The following is a 24,291-nucleotide window of genomic DNA, read 5'->3' as shown; positions in this document are numbered from 1 at the left end:
TCTAGCGCCCACACCCAACTCCAAGAGGATCTAATTGAGCACATTTGGGAAAACTTTGGCGGAGAATATTAAATTATGTCATTTTTATTTTTTTAGAATTTTAATTATGTCTTCGCTTTTTTAATGTTAAGTTGTAATATTGTTTTAATTTTAATAAAGTGTGTTTGTTTAAATTGAATTGGGTTTTAAAAAAATTATAAATTAAATTGAATGAATAGTAATTAAGAGACGGTATAGAGACGGTTAAGAGACGGAGCGTTGCAGCCTCCGTCTCTTAGTTAAGAGATGGAGGAAAAAAGGACAGTGGGGCCCTCAAATAGTGCTCAAATAGTAGTTAAGAGACGGTTTAAGAGACGGTATAGAGACAGCGTTGTGGATGGCCTAAGGTTTTACCAGTTAAACAGGCTTAAAACGTGGCATTTAGCATTATAATATTATCCCAAACTTGGGCTGCTTGCCCAAATTTGATTGGTGGGCTTACAGGCTGACATAACATTCTTTTTCTAATGTAAATGCCAAAATTTGAACCCCTTTTTATTATCAAGGGTTGACAAATTGTATTATACAAGTACAGACTACTAGTGTGACTCAAATCTGTAGTTGAATATTCTTAACGTACGTTTGGTAGGCTTGATAACTCATCTATAGATGGAATTCTATGAATAAAAATGTCATTTTTGTTCATAGAATTTCATTCCTGAATGAGTTATCAACCGTACCAAACATGTAGTTATTGTCTTAGTTCAAATTGAGTAGATGAAAATTTTAATTAGTCATCCTCTTCTGTTATAGCATAATCTTTAGAGTTAGATAATTGGATTAATAGCCATTTAAATCATGAAATTTGGTCAAATTTTTATATGTGTCATAGAAGTTTTAAAATGGAATATTAAATCATGAAATTTGCAAATTTTTTCAATTATCTCATTTATAAACCAAATGTAAATATTTAAAATGACGTGTTTCATGAAAAAAAAGTATATTTCTTTCCTTTTCTTTTTTTATTTCAATGAAAATATTTATTTGAACATCACCATAAGATGACATGTTGTATCTAGAGAGAAAAATTGAAAGTTCGTGATTTAATAATTTATTTTTAAACTTCATGGGACATACCAGAATTTAATCAAATTTTATAATTTAAACTGCTATTAACCCTAGAAAATTAACCAAACTTAATATTAAGATGTATTGAATGATTCCTTAGATTCATCTAGACATGCCCAAGGTTTTCGGTTCCGGCGATTAACCGCGGAACCGTAACCGCCGGTTCCGGTTCCGAACCGGAACCGTGACATTTTTTATGAACCGGAACCGCCATATTTTGAACCGCGGACCGGTTCCGATTCAAGATTTTACGAACCGAAACCATCACCGAACCGCCGGTTAACCGGCGATTTCACGGTTCCGGCGAGGTATTCGAGGCGTCAGCCGTTGGCAGCCAAGGAGCAGTTTTTTCAGACGGTTTTTTGACCGGAACCGGCGGTTAATCGCGAAAATCGACGGTTAACCGTGAAACCGGCAGTTTCCTGGTTCCGGTGCGGAACACAAGGCTGACACGTTGCAGCGCCGATTGGATGTTTCATACAGGTAAGCAAGGTAAGAGAACTACGTGGGCTTTGATTCCTCTATAAAATTGTGGATACGTAGGCAACTCAACTTAAATTTGAAAATTTTAACTTTGAAAGTTTAAGTTGAGCTCAAGCCCTTTTCAATTTTTTTCCTTTTTTCCCCCCATTTCATGTTTTTTTATTTATGTTCCGACGACACTTGTAAATTATATCACATTGTTGTATATGTATTGTAAATTGTAATGTATCGTTGTCCGTTACAACTCAAATTCAATAAAATTGATATGATTTTTCACTTTATTCGTCTTATTTCAATTTATATTATCCATTGTCTTGTTCCAATTTATTGTATAAGTCCAAAATTCCAAATTACATAGCAAAAAAAAACCGCCAAAACCACCAAACCGAACCGAAACCGCGAGGAACCGTCCGAAAACCGACGGTTCGGAATCGGAACTGGAACCGCCGGTTTTCGAACCGTGGGCATGTCTAGATTCATCAGGCTTAGTATGGTGCTATTCGTGTGTAAAAATCTAGGGGAAAAACTATCTTCAAATTTGAATATATCTGATATTCGTGGCAGCTGCTACTAACCATCTTGTCCAGTGTAATACCATGGCAATTCCACCTGGTTGAGTGAAAGGTGCTGGATGGATGGAGAAATTCCGCACGGTCCGTGCATCTTGGTGGTTGGCGCTAGCTGCCATATGCCACTGGAGAAGCTAGGAATTTGGATTTAAGGGTGCGATAAATAATTAGTGACTTGGAGTTGCAAATTTGACTGATCTTTTATCTTCTACTACATGTAAAACGTTTTCTCAATCATAATCTACATCTTGTTTTTAATTAAAATATTTTATTATTATATAAAAATGAGCTACTTATATATATTAACACTTGGATAGCTTTCACTATTAAAAATGAGTCTTCTTAGATTTATTTATTATAAATAATTTATTTCCAATTTTGCAAGTTTTTATTGTTTTAAAAATAACAAAGTAAAAAAATTGTAAATGTATTAAGAACCGAAAAGATAAAAAAAAAAAGAAATGTGTTAGAACAAAAACTTGAAAAATGATTTACAAGAAAAATAAAATTTATTGGAAATTAAAAAGCTAAAGAGATTAAATGTTAATAATTATAATGATTTAGAATCTATTAAAAGTATATGATTTAAATCTGGAAAAATGAAGAAAGTTTAATGTTTACTAATAAGACATACTACTCCAAAAGTTATTCAAATATGCGTCCTTACATTTACTAGAAGGCATTCAACCGTTGCGCCATTGTCTTGGATATGTTCTTATGACCATATTTATCACTGAGGGAGGTCGACCACTCGACATTTCTTTAAAAAAAAAAGGAAAATTCAAATGGAGGTCTCTCTCTCACCTCAACCTAGGTTCCTTTAAAGGCAACCGATGAGGTTGACAAGGTTATGCCAAATCGCACAATCTCACTAGTTGATAATATTTTATTTTATATTTAAATATATTTTATATATTATATTATATTATATATTTTTAATAATTATACTAAAATTCATAATTTTCATCCTCTATAAATAGAGACCCCATTTGCTATAGTTTTACTAAAAAAAATTCATCCTTTTCTCTTCGTATAATCTTTCAATTATATTTATAATTTTTAGTTTGTCAATTATTGTATTTTTTAATATATTTTACTGTCTAATAATAAAATATTTCAAGTAAAATAAATGTATAATGGTATGATTGAGTGGTCATTGATAAACCATAAAAAAAAGTATGGTTGGGTTTGATGAATATTGATGATGTGGAAGAGATAAAAACTAATTAAATATTAATAAAGTGGTTGGTTGGGTTGGATTGAGTGGTTGTTGATAAACATGGTCTAAGGGATCGTACTGTCTTGTGTATAAATCGGCTAACTCACTGAATGAGCGCATGGTTCATGCACTTTGTACGAGACCTTACATACTCATCTTTCTGCAACAGATTTTGCCATGACTATCGCTATTTCCACCACAGTTCGCGGCATAAGAGAATGAAAATAGCGCATTTGTAACTGTAAGGCCATCCGCAATGGCGCCTAGCCGAGCGTCGGCGCTAGGCAGTCCATTGCAACCGCCCAGCGGATTTCGGAATTCAAAACCGCCGAGCGCTCGGCGGTTTCGCGGCGCTAGGCGGTGCGCTGGGCGATCCGCTTGGTGCTATTGCAGCGCCCGGATCGCCTAGCGCACCGCCGAGAGGAATTTTTTTTTGAAACACTATATATACGCGGTTTGCACGTCATTTTCATTCGCACCACTTGTTTTAACGAGTACTCTCTCTATCTTAATTTCTGTACAAGATCAACACCGAGAAATGAGTAACGCCGGTGGTAGTAGTGGTGGTAGTGGTGGGGATGCTGAGGAGTACGATCGTATAATGAACGAAGCGCTAGAGGCCTATACGAACCATGAGATTGATCGATGGATGCAGCCGGCGGTACCTCGACCTCGCCCAGTGGTCCACCGCCGAGAAGTGATTGATCGTGATCACGTAGCTGCACATCAGCGCTTATGCGAAGACTACTTCGCACAGGAGCCGCGGTTCAACGCCAACCATTTCAGGCGCCGTTTTAGGATGAACATGGCCCTGTTTATGCGTATTGTTAATGCTTTGGAGCATCGATATCTGTATTTCCGCTTCAGGCACGATGCGGCTGGCAGACCCGGCCACACACCTATTCAAAAGTGCATTGCGGCAATCCGGCATTTGGCCTACGGCGGCGCGACAGACATGTGGGACGAGTACCTCCACATCGGTGAGTCGACTGCCCTTGAATGTATGAAGTATTTTTGTCTGGGCGTGATTGAAATATTCAGTGATCAGTACCTTCGAAGCCCTACCCCCGAAGACTGCCAGGATCTTTTGCGGATGCACGGGGAACAACATGGGTTCCCGGGGATGTTAGGCAGCATAGATTGTATGCATTGGGAGTGGAAGAACTGTCCCGCTTCCTGGAAGGGGTTCTACACGACCGGCTACAAGGGAAAGAATCCCACGATGATCTTCGAGGCCGTAGCTGATTACCGGCTGCGGATTTGGTATGCGTATTTTGGAATAGCCGGTTCGAACAACGACCTCAACGTCCTCAACTCGTCGCCACTTTTCAACGAGCAGTGCCAGGGTGTCGGTCCGACCATCAGTTTTGTCTCCAACGGCAACCGGCATGATATGGGCTACTACTTGGCGGATGAGATATACTCTAGGTGGCCCGTCTTTGTGAAGACGATCCGATGCGCATCAGATGAGAGGAAGGCCTACTTTGCGGCACGGTAGGAGTCAGCGCGCAAGGACGTGGAGCGCGCATTTGGTGTGCTCCAGTCTCGATGGGCGGCAGTTAGGGGTCCAACGCGTTTGTGGCATGTCGACTGCATTGCTCATATAATGTACGCCTGTATTATCATGCACAACATGATTGTCGAAGATGAAGGTGTCCAACTGACTAGTTGGACCAACGACGATAATGAAGCCGGTCCAAGCCACGGCGTGGCCGCCCCCAACGTACGGAGTGGGGTACCTCACGATGAAGCCGGCCGCCTCCAAGCACATGCCGACATGCGCCAAACGGAGGCTCATATTCGACTCCAAAAGGATTTAATTGAAGAGTTATGGGCGCGGAGGACTGCACGGCGTTAGTATTTTTTTAATTATGTAATTTTTTTAATAAATATACTTTTTTTTAATTATGTATTTTTTTTAATTAATGTACTTTTTAAATTTGTAATAATATTATTTAATTTTCTCGTATCTGTGTCATAAATTTAATTCCGTATTTTGTATGATTGTTAATAATTTGTTTTATATAATTTTGAGTGATGTGACTAGGCTATGGCTAGGCTATGACTGGGCTATTTGGTTGTTTTGATGATGTGGCAGGAGGATTTTTAATGTTGATGATGTGACAGGAGGAGTTTGTGGCTAGGCTATGGCTGGGCTATTGCTGGGCTATTCCTATTGTGGATTGCCTAAAATACACATTAAAAACATGTGAAACTTAAGAAGAAAATCAAAGTATTTGAGTCACCTCAAAGCAGCAGCGAGGCCCACTTCGAAGATGAAATAGGGTAGCGAAATTGATAACCCTCCCCATTTTGGCTACTCCATATCCTTTGTCAGTTGCCTACTATGGTGCTAAATGCTTCAAGTTTCCATTAATATAGTTGGTCTCATTTCATATCACCAATAAAAAAATACTACATAAATATACAATAAAAACATAAGTATGTTTTGCCGTAAATCATTATGAAAACAACTACTAACCTCGACTGACTGCTAATTTTATTTTCAAATTTCAATAATTTTGTTATTCAAACTTCACCGACTACCGATAGCATTGTTTTTAGTTCTAATTTATAATTTTATACCGTAATGACATCATCAAAGATATAAGTTATAACTCTAACCATAAGTTTTCAGTGTGATTAGCATGTCACACCTATATTCAACTTGGGGTCAAACAAACATCTATGCCAAATTAAAAGAGAAAACAGCCTGTGAAAAGGACTGCATAGAAGATTGTGCTTCCCGCATCACCGGTTGTACATTTATGAACACAGGCCCAAAAAGGGCAAAAAAGGAGCGGCCACCATCACTTTCCCATGACTTCGTAATACAGGCAATTAATTTCTCCGAAGAAAATCCGAATACCAAACCGACCCGAATAGAAAGTTACCGATTTTATTCGGTACAATAAAACCCCCGCCTCCCACCATATAATAACTTCATAGCACTGCTGCTATTAATTTACTCCATGTAATTGTTTTTGCAGCTCATTAATTCCGATTCAAAATTTGATTGCTGGTTCATTTTCGAATTTATTTATTTATTTTTTTTGTCCCATTCCTTAATTTTTGGAAGTAGGCACGCGTGGAAGAGTTGGTGGATTCAAATGTGAGCTGAGCTCCTGTTGCTAAGATCTGCTGGCGGTGAGCTGTTCGATCACGTGCTCCGCGTGTGGTTGGCGTGTTTTCTGTTTGGATTTGAATGTTTTTTGTCTGCTTGTTATTTGAATTTCTGGAGTTGTTGTCGGTGGATTTGTGTGTGGTTTGAACTGAAGTGGACTGATCGAAGCATTTTTTGAATGCTGTGGGAGGAAGTAAGGATGTGTTAGCGATTGTGTTTCTATTTGGCTTTGGGGACGCGGTGAGCGTGTTATTGGGGATCTAGAAGCTCGACTAGGAACAATTTGCGTTGTCATTTGCGGTGAGTTTTGAAATGGTGCTTGGTCATACAATATGATGATGCCTAGAAGTTTTGCAATGCGTGGTTGTTGCATTTGGTCATTTTGTTTGTCTGCGCTTTTAAATTTGATTGATAGGAGATGAATTGGAAGGTGAGCAACAGCAATGGGCTGATGCATTGGCTTTGTTATGTCCTGAATGTGATTGACATCAGATATTATGCTGCTGTTTATACGGGAAATGCGTGTAGGTTGGATAATGAGTTTGGTAGATGCATCATGGTCCATGGACGCTAATGTGATTGACAGCAGATATTATGCTGCTGTTTAAACGTGAAATGCGTGTAGGTTGGATAATGAGTTTGGTAGATGCATCATGGTCCATGGACGCTAATGCCAGTAGCCTTGGGAGTTTGGGAGTATATTTGGAGAACAATAAAGAAACTGTGTTTGTGATGGATTCAGTAAAGTATTATATCCATCTCTCTCAATTAGTTAAAAAATCGTTACAAATTCTGCTAGACTTTTATCTCTTGGAAATATGTTCTTGCTAAACTTGAACGCTCTCACCTTCCCTAAGGTGAATTAGGCCACACTAAGATATTCATGAATTACTTACGAATAATTTCAGGTGCTATGATAGAAATCAAGAATTGAGTGTATTGCACGAGCTGTTGATGTTCTTATAATTCATTCAGGAGTCGTTTTTTAGATACACAAAAGTTTGAAGTTGAAGTTCTATTGGTGTTTTTTGTGATTTTTGTTCAAGCACACCATTTGAAATAGATACCCTACAAATGATGATAATAATTCATATATCTCTTGTTTATTCTTAAATGAATCAGTTGCAAAGGTGCGTAAATCATAGGTGTAATATCAATATGTTTCTATGAACATGTGCTATATGCAATTTTGCCTAGTCAGTAGTCACTTTCTTTTGGATGATTACTTTACCTAGTTGGTAGCCGTATTGAATGCCTGATGACATTAGAGATATTATGGAGCTTCCTGTACTCTGGATCACTATTCAGTCTCACCACAAGATCTTTTGCCAAAAAATAATCACAAGTCTTAGTTCGTTTTGAGACTATCAGACTAACTCCAGTCACACTAAAGCATTGTATAATATTTCTCAATATTGCCCGTGTTATTTTAGGCTTAGCCTTCTATGCAGATACAGTCATTTGTCAGAGACAGTCTTTTACGTACTAGGTTTCTTTAAATTACTTTGCTTAACAGATGTGGTATTTGACTAGATTTTATTAAGTGAATCTGATCTATTTGTTTATTTTGTGTTCCGATATCATTTCAAGTTTAACTCTAGGATATATTTAATGGCTCAGCTATAACTCTGGGGTGTTCATTTTTCTTGTTAGGTTATTTCTTACATTCTTCCCTACTTTGTTTTGTGTAATTTAAAGATGTTTTCATCATTGAGTGATTTCTTCCTAAAGTCTTTTTAATCCCTTATATGTTTTTTCCCAGGGGATTCATACTAATTCAGTTGCTCTTGTCATTTTTCAGGTTGTATGGCCTAAAAATGTAGGACTTGCAATGGACGTTGATAAATGTTGCAGTCTTTACTGTAACTGTGCATAGTAGTTGTGTTTCTATGGGGTAAAAGTGGTACCAAGATGGTATAGCAGTTAAAAATTATGGACATGGAGGATATGCGAGATGATAATCAACCTTCAGAGCAGAATTCTCCTATTGGTTCATGGTGGCCTTCAGATTTTGCTGAGAGTTTTGGATCTATATCCTTAGAATCTAGAAATGAGAATCTAAGGAGAAAGGAATACAATAACAAAGAGAAGTATGCCAGATTGTCAGATAAAAGAGCATCACAAATCCTATGGAGCACAGGAATGCTTTCTGAACCAATTCCAAATGGTTTCTACTCTGCTGTACCAGTGAGTTTTGGATCTCAACTGTTTTTATCATTTTACTTTTGTCTACTGACTAAAATGAGGTTTTGAACTGTTTTTAAGTATGCTGTCAATAGGTCTTAATTATCCTTTTGAGTATGCAATTGGGATAAAGGTCTTATTTTAGTACTCCCTCCGTCCTCAAAAAATAGACAAGCTTGTAAATGACATGGGTTTTAATGTGCAATTGGTAAAGGAAGAGAGAGATAGAAAAAAGTAAGAGAGAGGGAAAAGGTAGTGGAAGTAGTTTTAGTGGATTGTGGGGTCCATATTATTAGTGGTGTGTAGTTGGTTAAAAACTTTCCATATTTAGACTTGGTCTAATTTTGGGGGACGGCTGAAAATGGTAAAACTAGTCTATTTTTTGAGGACGGAGGGAGTAGTATTTATTATTGTTGAAGTGATAAGTTGAAACGATGTTTTCACTGCCAGGATAAAAAGCTCAAGGAACTATATGAAGATATACCTACGTTGGAGGAGCTTAATGCTTTGGAGCATGAGGGTTTGAGGGCGGATGTTATCCTTGTAGATTCTGAGAAGGATAAGAAGCTTTCTATGCTAAAACAGTTGATTGTAGCTCTGGTTAAGGGTCTAAACTCGAATGCTGCAGCTGTAATAAAGAAAATTGCTGGACTGGTGGGTGCATTTTGGTCAAATTAAAATTTTGATCTTCAGTTGTACAACTTTGAAAAGTTTTTTACTTTACACTCTTCTTTCGCCTCAGTGTTATGGTTACAATAATTTTTTCCAATTATACGAACTTCTATTAAAGGATTAGCCTTCATCCCAGTCAGCACCATATTCTTTCCTGATGTGTCTGTGCATCATACATTTTCTTTCTCCTTTTGAAGATTGTCGACGTCCTGTTTCTGACTTAAGATTTGCAGTCTGTTTCTTAAGAAGACAATACAGGATTTTGTATGTATATTATGTGTTGCTGCAATGCACATAGTTCACTTGTGTAGACCTTGACTTGAAGTGTGTTATCTAATTATCTAGAAAACAGGCTGGATAGCATTTTGCATGCTTTATCTAGTTCATGTTCAGCTCATTCCTAATTTCCACTTCATTTTTAATGTTCATCTGTCTCTCTGGACAGTCTTGGTTTGTGATACTTACTTTCAGACTTCCTTTACAGGTATCTGATTTCTACAAGCGGTCAAATTCAGAGATAAGCCCCAAGAAAGCTGTCCAGGAAGATTCCTCACATCCATCTGAAAGTCGAGGTGTGCAACTACTGGGTCAAATCCGACACGCTACGTGCAGACCTCGAGCAATATTATTCAAAGTTCTTGCCGATGCTGTAGGACTGGAGAGTAGGCTGGTGGTGGTAAGCTTCATTTTTTTCCTGGACATTTTACTTGTCTCATTTTTCTAAAGCATTCTTGTTGCATTACGTTTGACTGGGACTTAATGGATTCAAAGTTCTTTTAAGTATTCTGATGTCATGCCATGTGGGTTTGTCCTGTTAGGGTTTACCCACTGAAGGAACTTCTGAGTGTGTGGACTCCCACAAACATATGTCTGTGTCAGTCGTTTTGAATTCTGTAGAATTGGTGGTTGATTTGATGCGGTTTCCTGGCCAACTGATACCTCGGTCAACCAAAGCTATCTTTATGTCTCACATATCTGCTGCCGGGGAGAGCGATTCTGCAGAAAATGATTCTTGTGATTCACCAATGGAACCGAACAGCCCCTTGTATGGGGTTTCAGAGCGACTTGATCCTGAAAGGTTAGCGTCTAATACCTTTTTACTTGCTAACCTAACTATTCTATGTGTAATGTAACTTTTTAGAATTTCATATTTCTTTGATGAGGGTGATTAATGTTCAGCTGCTTGTAAAAGAATGATTCGTCTTATAAATTCAAACATAGTTAAGTTTTATCTTCAAGGAAATATAAACTTAGTGAATGTAATTCTGTGCAGTGCTGAGAAAGATGATGGCCTGCTATATCAACGAAGGCTGGAAGCTTATTCAAATGCAGCAGGGCATTCATTAAGAAATATGATGCTGCGGTCAAATTCAGTTGATAGAAAACTGAGGTGCTGATTATGACATACCCTTTTTTGTCACATGATGTGTGAAACATACTTTGGTTTCATATTACTTCTCCTTAATGGATCAGGATAACTGCTATTATTGGATTCATGTTATTGTTTCAGCTTGTCGCGCAGTGAACCTAACATAGCCGCTACATTTTGGCGAAGGAGTAGGAGAAAGGTCATTGCTGAACAAAGAACTGCAAGTTCAAGGTTTACTCCAAAACCAGGCCTTCTGTTTGATCAATTGTGTTGAGCACCACATTATCCTCCTTAAACTTATAGGTGGTTTATAACTAGATATGATCCAGTACAGTGCAGATCTCATTGTAGCTTTTCCATGTGGAATTGGTAGTATTGCCATCACATGGGCTGTCACATTTAGAATCCGTGTATATATAACTGGAGCATTGTCTGTATCTGCTAGCATTTTCCAGTTTTTCTGTGGATAAAACCATAGTCAGGATTGGTTAACTGCTTCCAAGCCAATTCAAGAAGGATTCATACAAAAAAATTCTTTCTTTCGCTTGTTCCTTGAGACTGTTCTTGCACTTCTTAACGTCCAATGTTTTCCAGCCCAGAGCATCCTTCACTTCGTGCACGTGGTCGTTCCATGCTTAGTGGCGATAACAAGTCTTTCAGAGTGTACTCTGTTGATGATGGTACATCCAGGTACACTTGTGTTCTTTTTTGTTTTTTCTTTGCTCAGGTTTCAATAATTATCAGTGTGTTTGTTTTCAAAATCCAGTGTGAGTTAGCTAAAGACAACTTTGGGCTTTATATGGAAATCAAATCATTTTGTTACCAAAATATAGCTAATTTTAATGTGAATATCCTGAGGATAGTTAGATTTCTTCTCTGTGAACAACGATAAAGAATAATTTATGCTGAGAGTAAATAAATAAATGACATTGTTGTGCATTGAACCTTTCTGCTCAAATGTTATTTGAGATTGAACAGAATCTGGTAGAACCTTTTTCCCTTATCCGAACACGCTTAAGTGCAATTATTTTTTGTCTGCTCTTCTTGGGTTCGCTAAATCAAAGGTTGCTGCAGGTCAGAGGGGGCGTCATCATCAGACACACGTCGGCTTAGGAGAAGAAGCATTAGCATGACCCCTGAGATTGGTGACGACATTGTAAGGTTAATATCTTCTTGCAACTAAGATATGGCATAATTTTAGCACACTTGTTCATTATTATTTTTGACGTGCCCTCTAGTGGATGGTATTTTCTTAGTGGAATTTGATGAAAGTTTGCTTTTCTTAGAGTTATGATCTAAATATTTGAATGAAAAGAATAAGCATTCAGTTGTTAAATAAGCTCCCCCCATGTTTTTCTGGTATTGAACTGCAAAATTATGTAGCCAATTTTTGGTATTCCTTCATCAATATTCTAATGGACTTGCTCCATCATCGAAGCTACTGCCTCCCTTTTTGGGATACAATTTATTTTCTATCAAAAGCGTATAGCTAGTGTAATTGCCTTTGAGAAACTTCAGTCCAACATTGCATATTGATATCAACTTATAGCTGTTTTTTGTATGATCTTATAAAGCATGTTCAAATATGGTGTCACATAATTACTGTTCCTGGAATTGCATACTTGCTATGGCTAAGCTGCTTAACTCTTGTTCGTATGTAAGGGCTGTGAGAGCAATGAATGAATCACTAAAGCAAAATCGTCTTTTAAGAGAACAAGGTGGAATTGGCTCATCTAATTCAGGTCAACCAGAAGAGGTGTGTTTCCTTTAACCTTTGATAGCATCATTGCTATCTATTTCTCTCTCTCTGCACTAGCTTGCTACTAGTTATCTTTACCTGCTGACGTGCGACCTTATCTTATTGCTGACAGCATGATCTCTATACATTTCTGCAGATTGTTTAAATTAGTTTAGTCGATCATCAAGAAGATCGGAGTTATTAGCTACTCTTTCTTTTTAATACCTTGAGCCACCTCTTTATCAATGGTGAATCGTTGATCTGCCTCATTGAGAAACTCAGTATCATACAAGAATGGCTCCTTATGAATAATAGTTACTTGCCCTTTATATTTTAGGGGTATTGGTCCCTGAAATCACAAATTTCGCCCAAATTTAATATTTCCTATGAACTTTAAATTTGGTTGCAAAACTATGAATTTAGGTTTTGTAGTGAATTTTCCACGAAATCTGTTTTTTTCCCAACTCATGGTTCACTACAAGGGATAAGATAAGTTCATGATTTTTTAGACCAAATTTTAAGTTCATGGTAAATACCTAAGTAGGCTTATTTATGTTTTATTCTTGATCATTTTTCATACAAAATTTCTTAGTACTATTTTAAACTGTATTCATTTCATATTTAATTTTCTTGTTACGTCAAACGTGTGTTATCAAATATTTTATGAGTTTTACTATAATATTTTAGATTCAAGTGATCATATTTATTCATCTAATTATTATTACTTGCTAAGTAATATTTAGTATGTGAAGCAAATAATTTAAATAGGAGACATAGTAAAGTTAATTGGTCTTTAAATCACAAACTTTGGCATAATTTGGTATTTCCCATTAACTTAAAATTTGGTCATAAAAATCATGAACATATTCTTTGTAGTGATTTTCCAATAAGTTGAGAAAAAAACTGATTTTGTGAAAAATTCGCTACAAATCCTAAGTTGATTTTTGCGACCAACTTTAAAGTTTGTGGGAAATACTAAATTTCGGCCAAAGTTTGTGATTTTAGTGACCAATACCCTATGTATTATTGTCCAAGGATAATTTTATAGTACATGGTTTGGTCAATAACTTTGTTGGACAAATAGTTCGAAATTTTGTCTTTGTTATATGAACAGAATTTCTGTCTTGTTCCAGTCAAACTTTGACAAGTTTATTTAGTCTCTGTGGTAGGTAACCTGCAATCTGCATTTATTGGCAATACTTATATGGTGGTTTTCACAATTTCACTTCATTTTCCAATTATTACTATTAGTAATACTTGTACTGTATTCAGGTTAATGATCCTCAACTTGATGATTGTTCCAAATTGTCTGATAATAACTCAACTATATATGCCACTCAGGGGCAGCACAGTTCCCAGAAAGCAATGTCATTACCTTCATCTCCACATGAGTTCAGAAGTCAGACCCCAGAACGCAGTGGGATTCCCAGGGTAAATGAGGAAATGGTTTCAACATGGAACAGAGTTCTGGACTCACCAATGTTCCAGAATAAACCTCTGCTGCCATATGATGAGTGGAATATTGATTTCTCGGAGTTAACTGTAGGCACTCGAGTTGGAATTGGTTAGCTCTTGTACTTTAAATATTATTATTATTATTATTATTATTATTATTATTATTATTATTATTATTATTATTATTATTATTATTATTATATTGATAACGTGTTACGGACGTTCTCCGTAACGGCTCCGAGATCTTCCTTCTCGATGGGTGGCGAGCAGTTCCCACGACAACCTCGCGGAATTGCTCGAGAATTTGGCTGGATTTGTGGACGTCTTCCACGCGGCAGCCAAGAGAACGAAATAAATTACTTGCGGCACAAGATTTGTGTAGGGAAAATATTTCATTCATAAAATAATGTGTTGATGAAATACCCTATTTTATACTAGAAACCCTAGGGCGGTTCGACGTAACCTAATTCATCCGGGAAAGAACCGCAAAGAAAACCCGAACTGGGCTTATAAATCAGGCCCGACTCAACAGTAAGTAAATTAAAGTTTCCAAAAATAGTAAAACATAAAAGGAAGGAAATAATCAAAAAAGAACAAAGTGAATCGGCTAGTTCGTGAACTTGTTCGGCGCCTTGAGCTTGTCTCTCGGCCTCAAGGATCTTTTCGACACAACTAGTTCTTCACTTCGGTTACTCCCGCACTGCGGCGGGCTGCTCGGCTGCGTCGTGCTGCTCGGCTTCGGGAGCGCTGCGTCGTGCTGCTCGGCTGTCGTTGCCTCCAGCTCTGCATGCTCCCGCTCGGCATGCTCCAGCTCGGCATGCTCCAGCTCGGCATGCTCCAGCTCGGCATGCTCCAGCTCGGCCTGCCGCTCTGCCGTTGGTGGGGGTCCCGTATCAACCCCCCCTCCGTTACGAATCGCCTTGTCCTCAAGGCGAACCTCCGGGAATTGCCTCGCAATCGCCTCGATCGGTTCCCACGTTGGCGTGGATGCATCATCCTCCCACTGTACCAGGCACTGCTTTTCCGGTCGGCCCGCACGCCAACTTACGCGCTCTTCCAACACGGCCACCGGCCGGACCACTGGCCTATCGCCAACAAACTCCGGCGGGAGTTTCACCCCGTCGACATCACCGTCTCCCGCCACAAACTCTCGTAATAAGCTAACGTGAAACACATTGTGGACTCTACTTCCCTCTGGGAGGCGCAATTTGTAGGCCACGGGCCCAATCCGCTCCAACACCTCGAAGGGGCCATAGAACCGCGGGGCCAGCTTAGCCGATAGCGGCTTCGCTATTGAATGCTGCCGATAAGGTTGCAGCTTTAGCCAGACGACATCCCCGACTTCAAACTCGACGTGGCGACGGTGTCGGTTCGCCACATCCGCCATCCGCTGTTGTGCTCGCAAAAGGTTACGCCGAAGGGTTACCAATAATTCCCCTCGCTGCCTGATAATCTCTGCCACGTTGGGCGGTGTCTTCGCCGATGGCGGGGCCGCCACAAGTGAAGGAGGCTCTCTCCCGTACAAGGCACGATAAGGTGACGTGCCCAACGCGGAATGGTGAAAACAATTGAGAGCTAGCTCCGCCCACGGGAGAAAATTCGTCCATCTCGAGGGCTTATCCGATGCAAACGCGCGCAAATATTGCTCCAATCCCCGATTACGGACCTCCGTCTGTCCATCCGACTGCGGATGGTAAGCCGTAGAGAAGTGAAGTTTGGTTCCACTCAATCGCATCATTTCCTCCCAGGTTGCGTTTAGGAACACCGAATCTCTATCCGAGACCAATGTCTTAGGAAAACCATGGTGCCGAACCACCGTATTAACAAAAAGCTGCGCCACTCGAAGGGCGTCGAACTTGGTGGGGAGGGGGGCAAAGTGAGCATACTTTGAAAGCCTGTCCACCACCACCATGATGACCGTGTAACCGCGTGATTGTGGGAGCCCGGTGATGAAGTCCATCGAGACATCCTCCCACACCTGCCAGGGGACCGGGAGCGGTTGCAATAACCCCGCCGGTTTCCGCGTCGAGTACTTTGTGGACTGACACACCACACATTTATTCACAAATGTCACCACGTCTTTGCGCATGTTTGGCCAATAAAAACCTGCCGCCAAAAGGCGGAACGTACGTTCGTGGCCAGGGTGACCCGCGGACGGCGAACAGTGGTGTTCCTGTAGTAATGCTTTCTTGGTACTGGACTCCGCGCTCACGAGCACCCTGCGATGATAATATATGAGGCCATCTGCCCACGTCAAATGTGCTGGGGCGTCACCAGACTGAATTTTAGACGCTAATTCAATCAAATCCGGTAGTGAAGCGGTCTCCTCCCGTAGCACCCGCATTACCTCCGGCACTGGTCGGTCCACGGATACGAGCAGCTGGTCGTCGGTCCCTGGCATGGGGTCGTCGGTCTGCACCCCTGACGCGTCGTGTTGACGGGATAAGGCGTCTGCTGCCTTATTTGTGATTCCACGTTTATATTCGATCACAAATTTGTATCCCATAAGCTTCCGGACATAAAGCTGTTGGTCCGGAGTCTGGACCACCTGTTGCAACAAGTCCTTTAGGCTCCTCTGATCCGTGCGAATAATGAACTCGCGCCCCAATAAATATTGACGCCACTTTTGCACGGCCTCCACAATAGCGTATAATTCCTTATGATACGTCGATGCTACCCTCCGACGAGGACCCAATTTCTTACTGAAGAACGCAATCGGGTGATTACGCTGCATTAGCACAGCCCCGATTCCCACATCGCAGGCGTCCGTTTCCACACAGAACTGCACGCTAAAATCTGGGAGCTGTAACACCGGGGCCGAAGTCATTGCTGACTTAAGCTCTGTAAAAGCGGCCTCGGCCTCAGTGGACCATACGAATGCCTCCTTTTTTAACAAATCGGTGAGGGGAGCCGCGATCGTGGCATAGTGCTTGACGAACCGACGATAGTAACCTGTCAGCCCCAAGAAACCCCTCAACTGCTTCACTGTATTCGGCCTCGGCCAGGCTGTCATTGCCTCCAATTTCGCGGGGTCCGCTTTGAGCTGGCCCCCGGAAAGTATGTGGCCCAAGTATTCGACTGTCATACTGCAAAAGGAACACTTCGAAAGCTTGACAAAGAAACGATTCTCGCTAAGCAGCTTTAGAACCGCTGATAAGTGTTGCCCGTGCGACTCGAGTGTTGGGCTGTAGATTAGAATGTCATCGAAGAAAACGATGACACATTGTCGGAGCAACGGCTGGAAAATAGCATTCATGGCCGCTTGAAAGGTGGAAGGCGCGTTCGTGAGGCCGAATGGCATCACGAGGAACTCAAAGTGGCCATCATGAGTACGGAAGGCGGTTTTGAATATGTCGGCCTCACTCATACGGATTTGATGGTATCCTGAACGAAGATCCAGCTTTGTAAAATACTTGGCCTTGCCCAATTCGTCAAATAATTCATCTGCGGTCGGAATTGGAAAGTGATCCGGAACAGTAGCTTTATTGAGGGCCCGGTAATCGATACAGAAACGGAAACTTCCGTCTTTCTTTCGGATGAGAAGCACGGGAGACGAAAAAGGGCTGTGGCTATGCCGGATGATGCCTTGCTCCATCATATCGCGTACCTGTTTCTCGATTTCTGCCTTTTGAAAATATGGGTACCTATATGGTCTCACATTGACCGGCTTCGTGTTGGGCAGAAGATGAATCCGATGGTCAAAAACGCGCGGCGGGGGCATGCCGCGTGGCTGCTCAAAAACGGAACGGTGCTCATTCAACACCTCCACGATATCCCCTGGGAGGTCCGCGGGGAACTCCTCTTGCGTGCTGGGGTCGGCAGGGCCCACGTCACTGTGGAGAGGTACAATTTCATATAACTCGTGGCCGGCCCCCTGTGCCGTCAACATAGATAAGGAGTGTAAGGAAATCTGCTTAGGACTTGGCACCATGCCACGTAGGAACACCGCCTTTCCTTCTTGGGTAAACTCTAACGTCTTCTTGACAAAATCCGCAGAAACTTTCCCCAATGATTCTAACCACTTCATTCCCAAAATAACGTCCGGCCCATGGTGGGCGAGGATATGAAGATCCACCAAAAATAAGGTACCCTGCAGAGTCAATTTTGTAGAGCGGGCAATGTGGGTACAGAGTAGTGAAGCGCCGTTGCCGACTAGGACCCGGAATGGGCGAATCGGTGTCAACTCCAATTGGAGTCTCTCCGCAATCCGCGGATGGAGGAAGTCGAGAGTCGCTCCTGTGTCAATCAAAACTCGTACTGTAGTATCCCCCAACGTCCCCTGGACCATAAACGGTTTGGAGCTGCCCCGGCCATCCAAGGCGTGAAGGTGCGATAGGTCTGCTGTAATTAATTCCTCCCCGGGTACTTGGTCACCCGCATCTGCCTCTTGCGGGTCGTCCCCCTCGTCATCCATATAACAAAGCAACTTGACCTTACAAACGTGGCCTGCAACCCACTTTTCGGGGCAATGATAACAGAGACCTCGGCGTGCGCGCTCCGATTTTTCAGCATTCGACACCCGAACCGGGTATACCCGTGTCTTGTCCCCTTCTCGAACTAGCGAGTCCTGTTGGTGGGACCCGGCTGCTTGGGTCGCAACAGGGGCCGGAACGGCCCGCTGCTCCTTGCCAGGCCACGGACGGCGCTGGTATGATTGCGGCTGTTGCTGGCGTTCTTCGTGTGTTGCGGCCAAACGCAAGGCTAAAGCCATTGCCTCTGCCAACGACTCCGGGTACTGCAATTCTACTTTTTCTTGCAGAGGTTGTTTTAGTCCTTGAATAAAAATTGGAATCAAGGCTGATTCCGATAAATCAGTAACCCGATTAAGATATCGTTCGAACGTCGCGTGATAGTCAGCAACGGTAGTCGTCTGAACTAGCTTCGCGATCAACCCCGTGTAGTTCCTGAAGCTTTGGGGGTCAAATCGATGCCTGACGTCGGCCAAAAATTCTGGCCAAGTAACAACGCCATTCGTCTCCCGGTAATTAAATATCCACTCTGAAGCGGGCGGGTCGAAAAGCATTACTACATAATGCAAGCGCTCCGCCTCCGGAACTCGCTTGTGATCAAAATAGTACTGCACGCGAGAGATCCAATTTGGCGCGTCTGCCCCATTAAAGTGGGGCGCATCCATCTTTATGCCGGAAGAATAATCCGACCCCTGTCGGTTAAAACGTTCTCGACTTTGGGGCGGATCCCAGCAGGTTACCCCGCGCTCCTCGAACGTCTCATCATCCCAATCCTCGTGGCGTTGCGGTAGGTCCCAATTATCCCGACGGCGACCCGTTCTATTCCCCGCGTCGCCACGGTGCTGACCAGGGCGGCTTCCCCGGCCCGGGAGTAAGCCCTCCCCAAAACGATCCCCACGGCCACCCCGATAAGGGCGACCACGGCCCCGACCCAGATGACCGCTCCGACCATTCCCGCGGTACTCCTCCCACGCGTGGTCGGCGTCGTCCCAATCGGCCTCATGGCCCTCTGCCCGCGGCGGCGGTCGTCGCTCCACGCTATCGATCCGGCGATCCATCTTATCAAATCGTGCGTTCAACTGTGCAAACCCTAACGTGACCGGGTCGACGTGCGGCTGTCTCCCGTCGACGTCGCCAGGAATCCTCTGCCGCGCCGGGCCCAATTGCAGCCCCGACGAGGACTCTGCATGCGGAAATTCCGCCGACATTGATTGCGTAACCAAGTAGATTTTGAGTTTTCGGGATGAAAGCACCAGATGTTACGGACGTTCTCCGTAACGGCTCCGAGATCTTCCTTCTCGATGGGTGGCGAGCAGTTCCCACGACAACCTCGCGGAATTGCTCGAGAATTTGGCTGGATTTGTGGACGTCTTCCACGCGGCAGCCAAGAGAACGAAATAAATTACTTGCGGCACAAGATTTGTGTAGGGAAAATATTTCATTCATAAAATAATGTGTTGATGAAATACCCTATTTTATACTAGAAACCCTAGGGCGGTTCGACGTAACCTAATTCATCCGGGAAAGAACCGCAAAGAAAACCCGAACTGGGCTTATAAATCAGGCCCGACTCAACAGTAAGTAAATTAAAGTTTCCAAAAATAGTAAAACATAAAAGGAAGGAAATAATCAAAAAAGAACAAAGTGAATCGGCTAGTTCGTGAACTTGTTCGGCGCCTTGAGCTTGTCTCTCGGCCTCAAGGATCTTTTCGACACAACTAGTTCTTCACTTCGGTTACTCCCGCACTGCGGCGGGCTGCTCGGCTGCGTCGTGCTGCTCGGCTTCGGGAGCGCTGCGTCGTGCTGCTCGGCTGTCGTTGCCTCCAGCTCTGCATGCTCCCGCTCGGCATGCTCCAGCTCGGCATGCTCCAGCTCGGCATGCTCCAGCTCGGCATGCTCCAGCTCGGCCTGCCGCTCTGCCGTTGGTGGGGGTCCCGTATCATAACGCTAGAGATGTGTAAGTGAGATAAGTGAGTGCAACGCCAGGTGGCCAAGGCATTCCTGAATTTTGAAAGATGGAAAGCTGCCTACTATTTTACGGTTTTTTGAAAATGAAAAATTTGTCCCATGCGAGATTTGAATTGCTTTGAAATTAGAAATGGAGATATTTTGGCCATATTGTAACTGCTCTTCTATGCTTGTGAGTTATAATACTCTGCTCGAGTATATTATAATGCTGCCATCTACGTGTCTAATTCAGTTATAGCTTACAACTGATATTCCATGTTGACATGCCTTATTTTATACTATTGTGGTCAGGGTTCTTTGGAGAGGTTTTTCGTGGAGTTTGGAATGGAACTGAAGTTGCTATCAAAGTGTTTTTAGAGCAAGATCTCACTGCTGAAAACATGGAGGATTTCTGCAACGAGATATCCATACTCAGGTGCAGCCATTTTTTTTTGCTCTAGTGGCTGGTTTTCTTCTGTTATGTCTTTCTAATGTTGAAACTTTTGTCTTTCTTGCAGTCGCCTTCGGCACCCAAACGGTACTTTTCTGGACCCGCTTTGTAAAAATTATGATTTTCTGTTTATTCATATTGTCTGGCTACACGCATCATATATTTTAGTTATGTCCAATGATAAAAAAAGGTACATATTCCGTATTACATTTGAAAAGTAAGTACTTATTTCAATCATATCCATGTTTATTAGAGAGTTGAGATTCGTTTGCAACTTAGTATCAAATCTGAAATCTTTCTTTTGTGAGTTCAGAATGGTTGTCATCCGAGATCAAGCCTCCTAATCAATCATAGTTGAATTGAAATATATATGATACATATAAAATGTGAGGATTTATTATTATACGTGTTAGCTGTGGGACAGAGGTAGGGGTATTGATCTCTTGATGTGAACACAGCACATATTCGGTTGTCATCCGAGATCAAGCCTCCTGATCAATCATATTTGAATTGAAATATATATGATACATATAAAATGTGAGGATTTATTATTATAAGTGTTAGCTGTGGGACAGAGGTAGGGGTATTGATCTCTTGATGTGAACACAGCACATATTCAAACTCAGTATGTGAAAAAGTTACGAGAATTGTAAGTAGCTATATATATTGAGATCTAACATTGACTTCATGCTTTTCCTGCAGTAATCCTATTTCTTGGCGCCTGCACGAGACCTCCACGGTTATCGATGGTTACTGAGTACATGGAAATGGGGTCGTTATATTATTTGATTCATTTAAGCGGTCAGAAGAAGAAACTGAGTTGGCGGAGGAGAATCAAGATGCTACGTGACATATGCAGGTTGGAAAACTTTTTTCTGATTCATTTTTTTTCCACTCAATTATTGTTTTCCCTCAATCAAAACTCTAACTGCTATTATTATTTGAATTTGTGTAAACTAAAATCAATCACTCATAATAAATAATCTGAGGAGCATCATATCTTACACTCCTAGTGGAGACAGGAGACAGTAATAAATGACATCTTAAAATTCAAATTGGATAAATTTTTTACTTTCAACTTGATGAATATGATGATAGTTTGATTTTATCAATATTGCCAGACTCAGTGGCTAGAATTTTCAGTTGCTATGAATTCTAACTATCGCACAAGACACTTTAGTTTCGCTCAGTTGATAATTTCCGAGAAACAGTTAAGATGCTACTCCCTCCATCGCACCATAAGCTAGACGCTTCTTTTAAGCACTTGTTTTGGGAAAATGATATTTAATAGTTAAAGTGGAGCGAGAGTAAAGTAAGAGAGAATAATATAGAGAAGTTTCTCTCTTACGCTACCCTCTCTCCACTTTAACTTATTAAATCATTTCCCCAAAACGAGTGCTTAAAAAGAAGCGCCTTGCTTATTGTGGGCAGAGGGAGTATTTCTTTTTCCTGTAATTATTAACTTTTTCTCTTGCTGTTGGCTATCAAGAGGGCTGATGTGCTTACACCGCATGAAGATTATCCACCGTGATATCAAAAGTGCAAACTGCCTTGTTAACAAACATTGGACAGTTAAGATCTGCGACTTTGGGCTCTCAAGAATCTTTCTTGAAGTACCTGTTAAGGACTCCTCGTCAGCTGGCACACCAGAATGGATGGCTCCCGAGCTTATTCGAAACGAGCCATTCTCAGAGAAATGTGACATTTTCAGTCTCGGTGTTATAATGTGGGAGCTCTGCACTCTAAGTAAACCCTGGGAGGGGACTCCACCTGAGCGGGTAGGCCCAACTATTTCATATTCATATTTCATTGCATACAGCTTCTCCATCTTCATCATCAATTCCCGTGTTGTATAGGTTGTCTACACCGTTGCAAATGAGGGAGCACGTTTGGAGATACCTGAAGGGCCATTGGGCAGTTTGATTGCAGGTAGACAATCAGCATTGTTCGGTTTTGTGTTGAGATGATTTAAACATGCTACCAATTTCCTTATAAGTTCATTTACTGCAGATTGTTGGGCGGAACCCCACGAGCGACCGAGTTGCGAAGAAATTCTCAACCGTTTGCTTGATTGCGAGTTAGCGCTTTGCTAACTTGACCCGCTTGTTGTACAGAAAGATAAACCATCATTGTTGAGGTTTTCCATATTCTTCGGCTCTATTTTCTCACTTTAGTGTGGATTTTTTCATGAGATTGTCTTCGCCTTCGGTTTTTAAATGGAAGCATGATGATTATGTTTATGCAATTGAATGCTGAAATTTTCCACTCACGCTGGCCCTAATTTAAGCTGTCAGATGCAGACACAAATTGTGCTCGGAACTGTAATTTTCTCTCTTTCTCTGAAGGGGGAAATAGAACAATAAGTTTAGTGTCTATGTTTACAAATTTGGATGTCTATAAACTCTAGTTTCATTTAACAATTTAATTTTTTTGAAAAATACTTTAGTAATTCAATATCTGTATTTATAATGTTTAGATTCAAGGTGTATTCTTACTAACAGTACGGCTGACAATTTCGACATGACATGATAATCCGCACGAACACACACGAAGTTAATGGGTTGAGACCCGATAAGAACCCAATGATTTCGTATTTGGTTAGGGTTTGGTCTTATTGGATTTGGTCGATATTGGTGGAGAGTGGAGTCCACATCATTAGTACTAATGGTATAAGTTATAAATAAAATGATTAGAAATATGTTGGTTAAGTATTCCAAAATTAAGAAGTTCATACTTTTTAGGGACAGATTAATAAGAAAATAGTTAATACTTTTCGGGAATGGAGGAAGTATATTGTACTCCCTCCGTTCATGAATAGAAGTCCTATTTCTATCCAACACGAGTTTTAAGAAATGTTAAGAAAAGTGGGTGAAAGAAAGTTAGTGTAATATTGACCACACTTGTATATATTAGTTTTAAATGATATGTGAGTGGAATGACTTGGTGGAATGTGAGACCTTTTACCATTTATAGAAATAATGAACCGAGACTCCTATTTGCGGACAGACCAAAATGACAAAATGAGACTCCTATTTGCGGACGAAGGGACTATAAAACTTATTATTATTATTATTATTATTATTATTATTATTATTATTATTATTATTATTATTATTATTATTATTATTATTATTATTATTATTATAAATCTAGACTGCGTAGCAGAAGAGTCTTAATATATACTCACTCCGTCCCAAAAAAATAAGGACATTTGGGACGACGTGAGACTAGTGCATAATCGATAAAGTAAGAGATGCAAAAATGATAGTTAAAATAATTTTAGTGGATAGTGAGACTCACATTATTATTCGTGTTTAATGATAGACCATAGTAGTATAGGTTGAAAATAAATTGTTGTATATGGGTAATGAGTTAAGAGAATTTTCCATAAATGGAAATGAGATATTTTTATGGGACGGATACAAAAGTAAAGTGTCCTTATTTTTATGGGACGAAGGAAGTATAAGAGTAAACTACGCCCCTGAACTTTGCGTTTTGCACGCC

General features: G+C 41.0%; 1 protein-coding gene across 7 annotated transcripts; it reads left to right on the top strand.

Moving 5' to 3' along the window:
- The first annotated feature begins 6,153 nt into the window (after window positions 1-6,153).
- LOC121804560 (serine/threonine-protein kinase EDR1-like) lies at window positions 6,154-23,262 on the top strand. 7 transcript variants are annotated; one of them, XM_042204161.1, is made up of 18 exons: window positions 6,154-6,352; window positions 6,461-6,525; window positions 8,304-8,689; window positions 9,137-9,340; window positions 9,843-10,034; window positions 10,177-10,436; window positions 10,632-10,748; window positions 10,869-10,958; window positions 11,322-11,417; window positions 11,802-11,888; window positions 12,390-12,483; window positions 13,738-14,029; window positions 20,649-20,772; window positions 20,855-20,874; window positions 21,490-21,646; window positions 22,277-22,565; window positions 22,644-22,716; window positions 22,798-23,262. In XM_042204161.1, exons 3-18 carry the CDS (start codon window positions 8,435-8,437, stop codon window positions 22,878-22,880), a joined length of 2,433 nt encoding a protein of 810 aa, XP_042060095.1. In that variant the 5' UTR covers window positions 6,154-6,352; window positions 6,461-6,525; window positions 8,304-8,434; the 3' UTR covers window positions 22,881-23,262. The 7 variants fall into 7 exon arrangements, with proteins under 7 accessions (XP_042060095.1, XP_042060092.1, XP_042060094.1 ...); XM_042204158.1 differs by having other exon boundaries at window positions 6,461-6,802; XM_042204160.1 differs by having other exon boundaries at window positions 6,458-6,525.
- The last annotated feature ends 1,029 nt before the right edge of the window (window positions 23,263-24,291 follow it).

This window comes from Salvia splendens, chromosome 5 (genome assembly GCF_004379255.2).
Source record: "Salvia splendens isolate huo1 chromosome 5, SspV2, whole genome shotgun sequence".
NCBI lineage: Eukaryota > Viridiplantae > Streptophyta > Magnoliopsida > Lamiales > Lamiaceae > Salvia > Salvia splendens.
The sequence above is the reverse complement of the archived record's forward strand: the minus strand, read 5'-3'. Positions and strand labels throughout refer to the sequence as shown.

What these genes read in the sequence shown, in the direction of transcription:
- LOC121804560 (XM_042204161.1), top strand. Translation starts at nt 8,435, where the DNA reads ATGGACATGGAGGATATGCGAGATGATAATCAACCTTCAGAGCAGAAT. An exon ending in ATGCTACGTGACATATGCAG is followed by an intron (nt 21,647 to 22,276) that starts GTTGGAAAACTT and finishes TTGGCTATCAAG; the next exon opens with AGGGCTGATGTGCTTACACC. An exon ending in AGGGGACTCCACCTGAGCGG is followed by an intron (nt 22,566 to 22,643) that starts GTAGGCCCAACT and finishes CGTGTTGTATAG; the next exon opens with GTTGTCTACACCGTTGCAAA.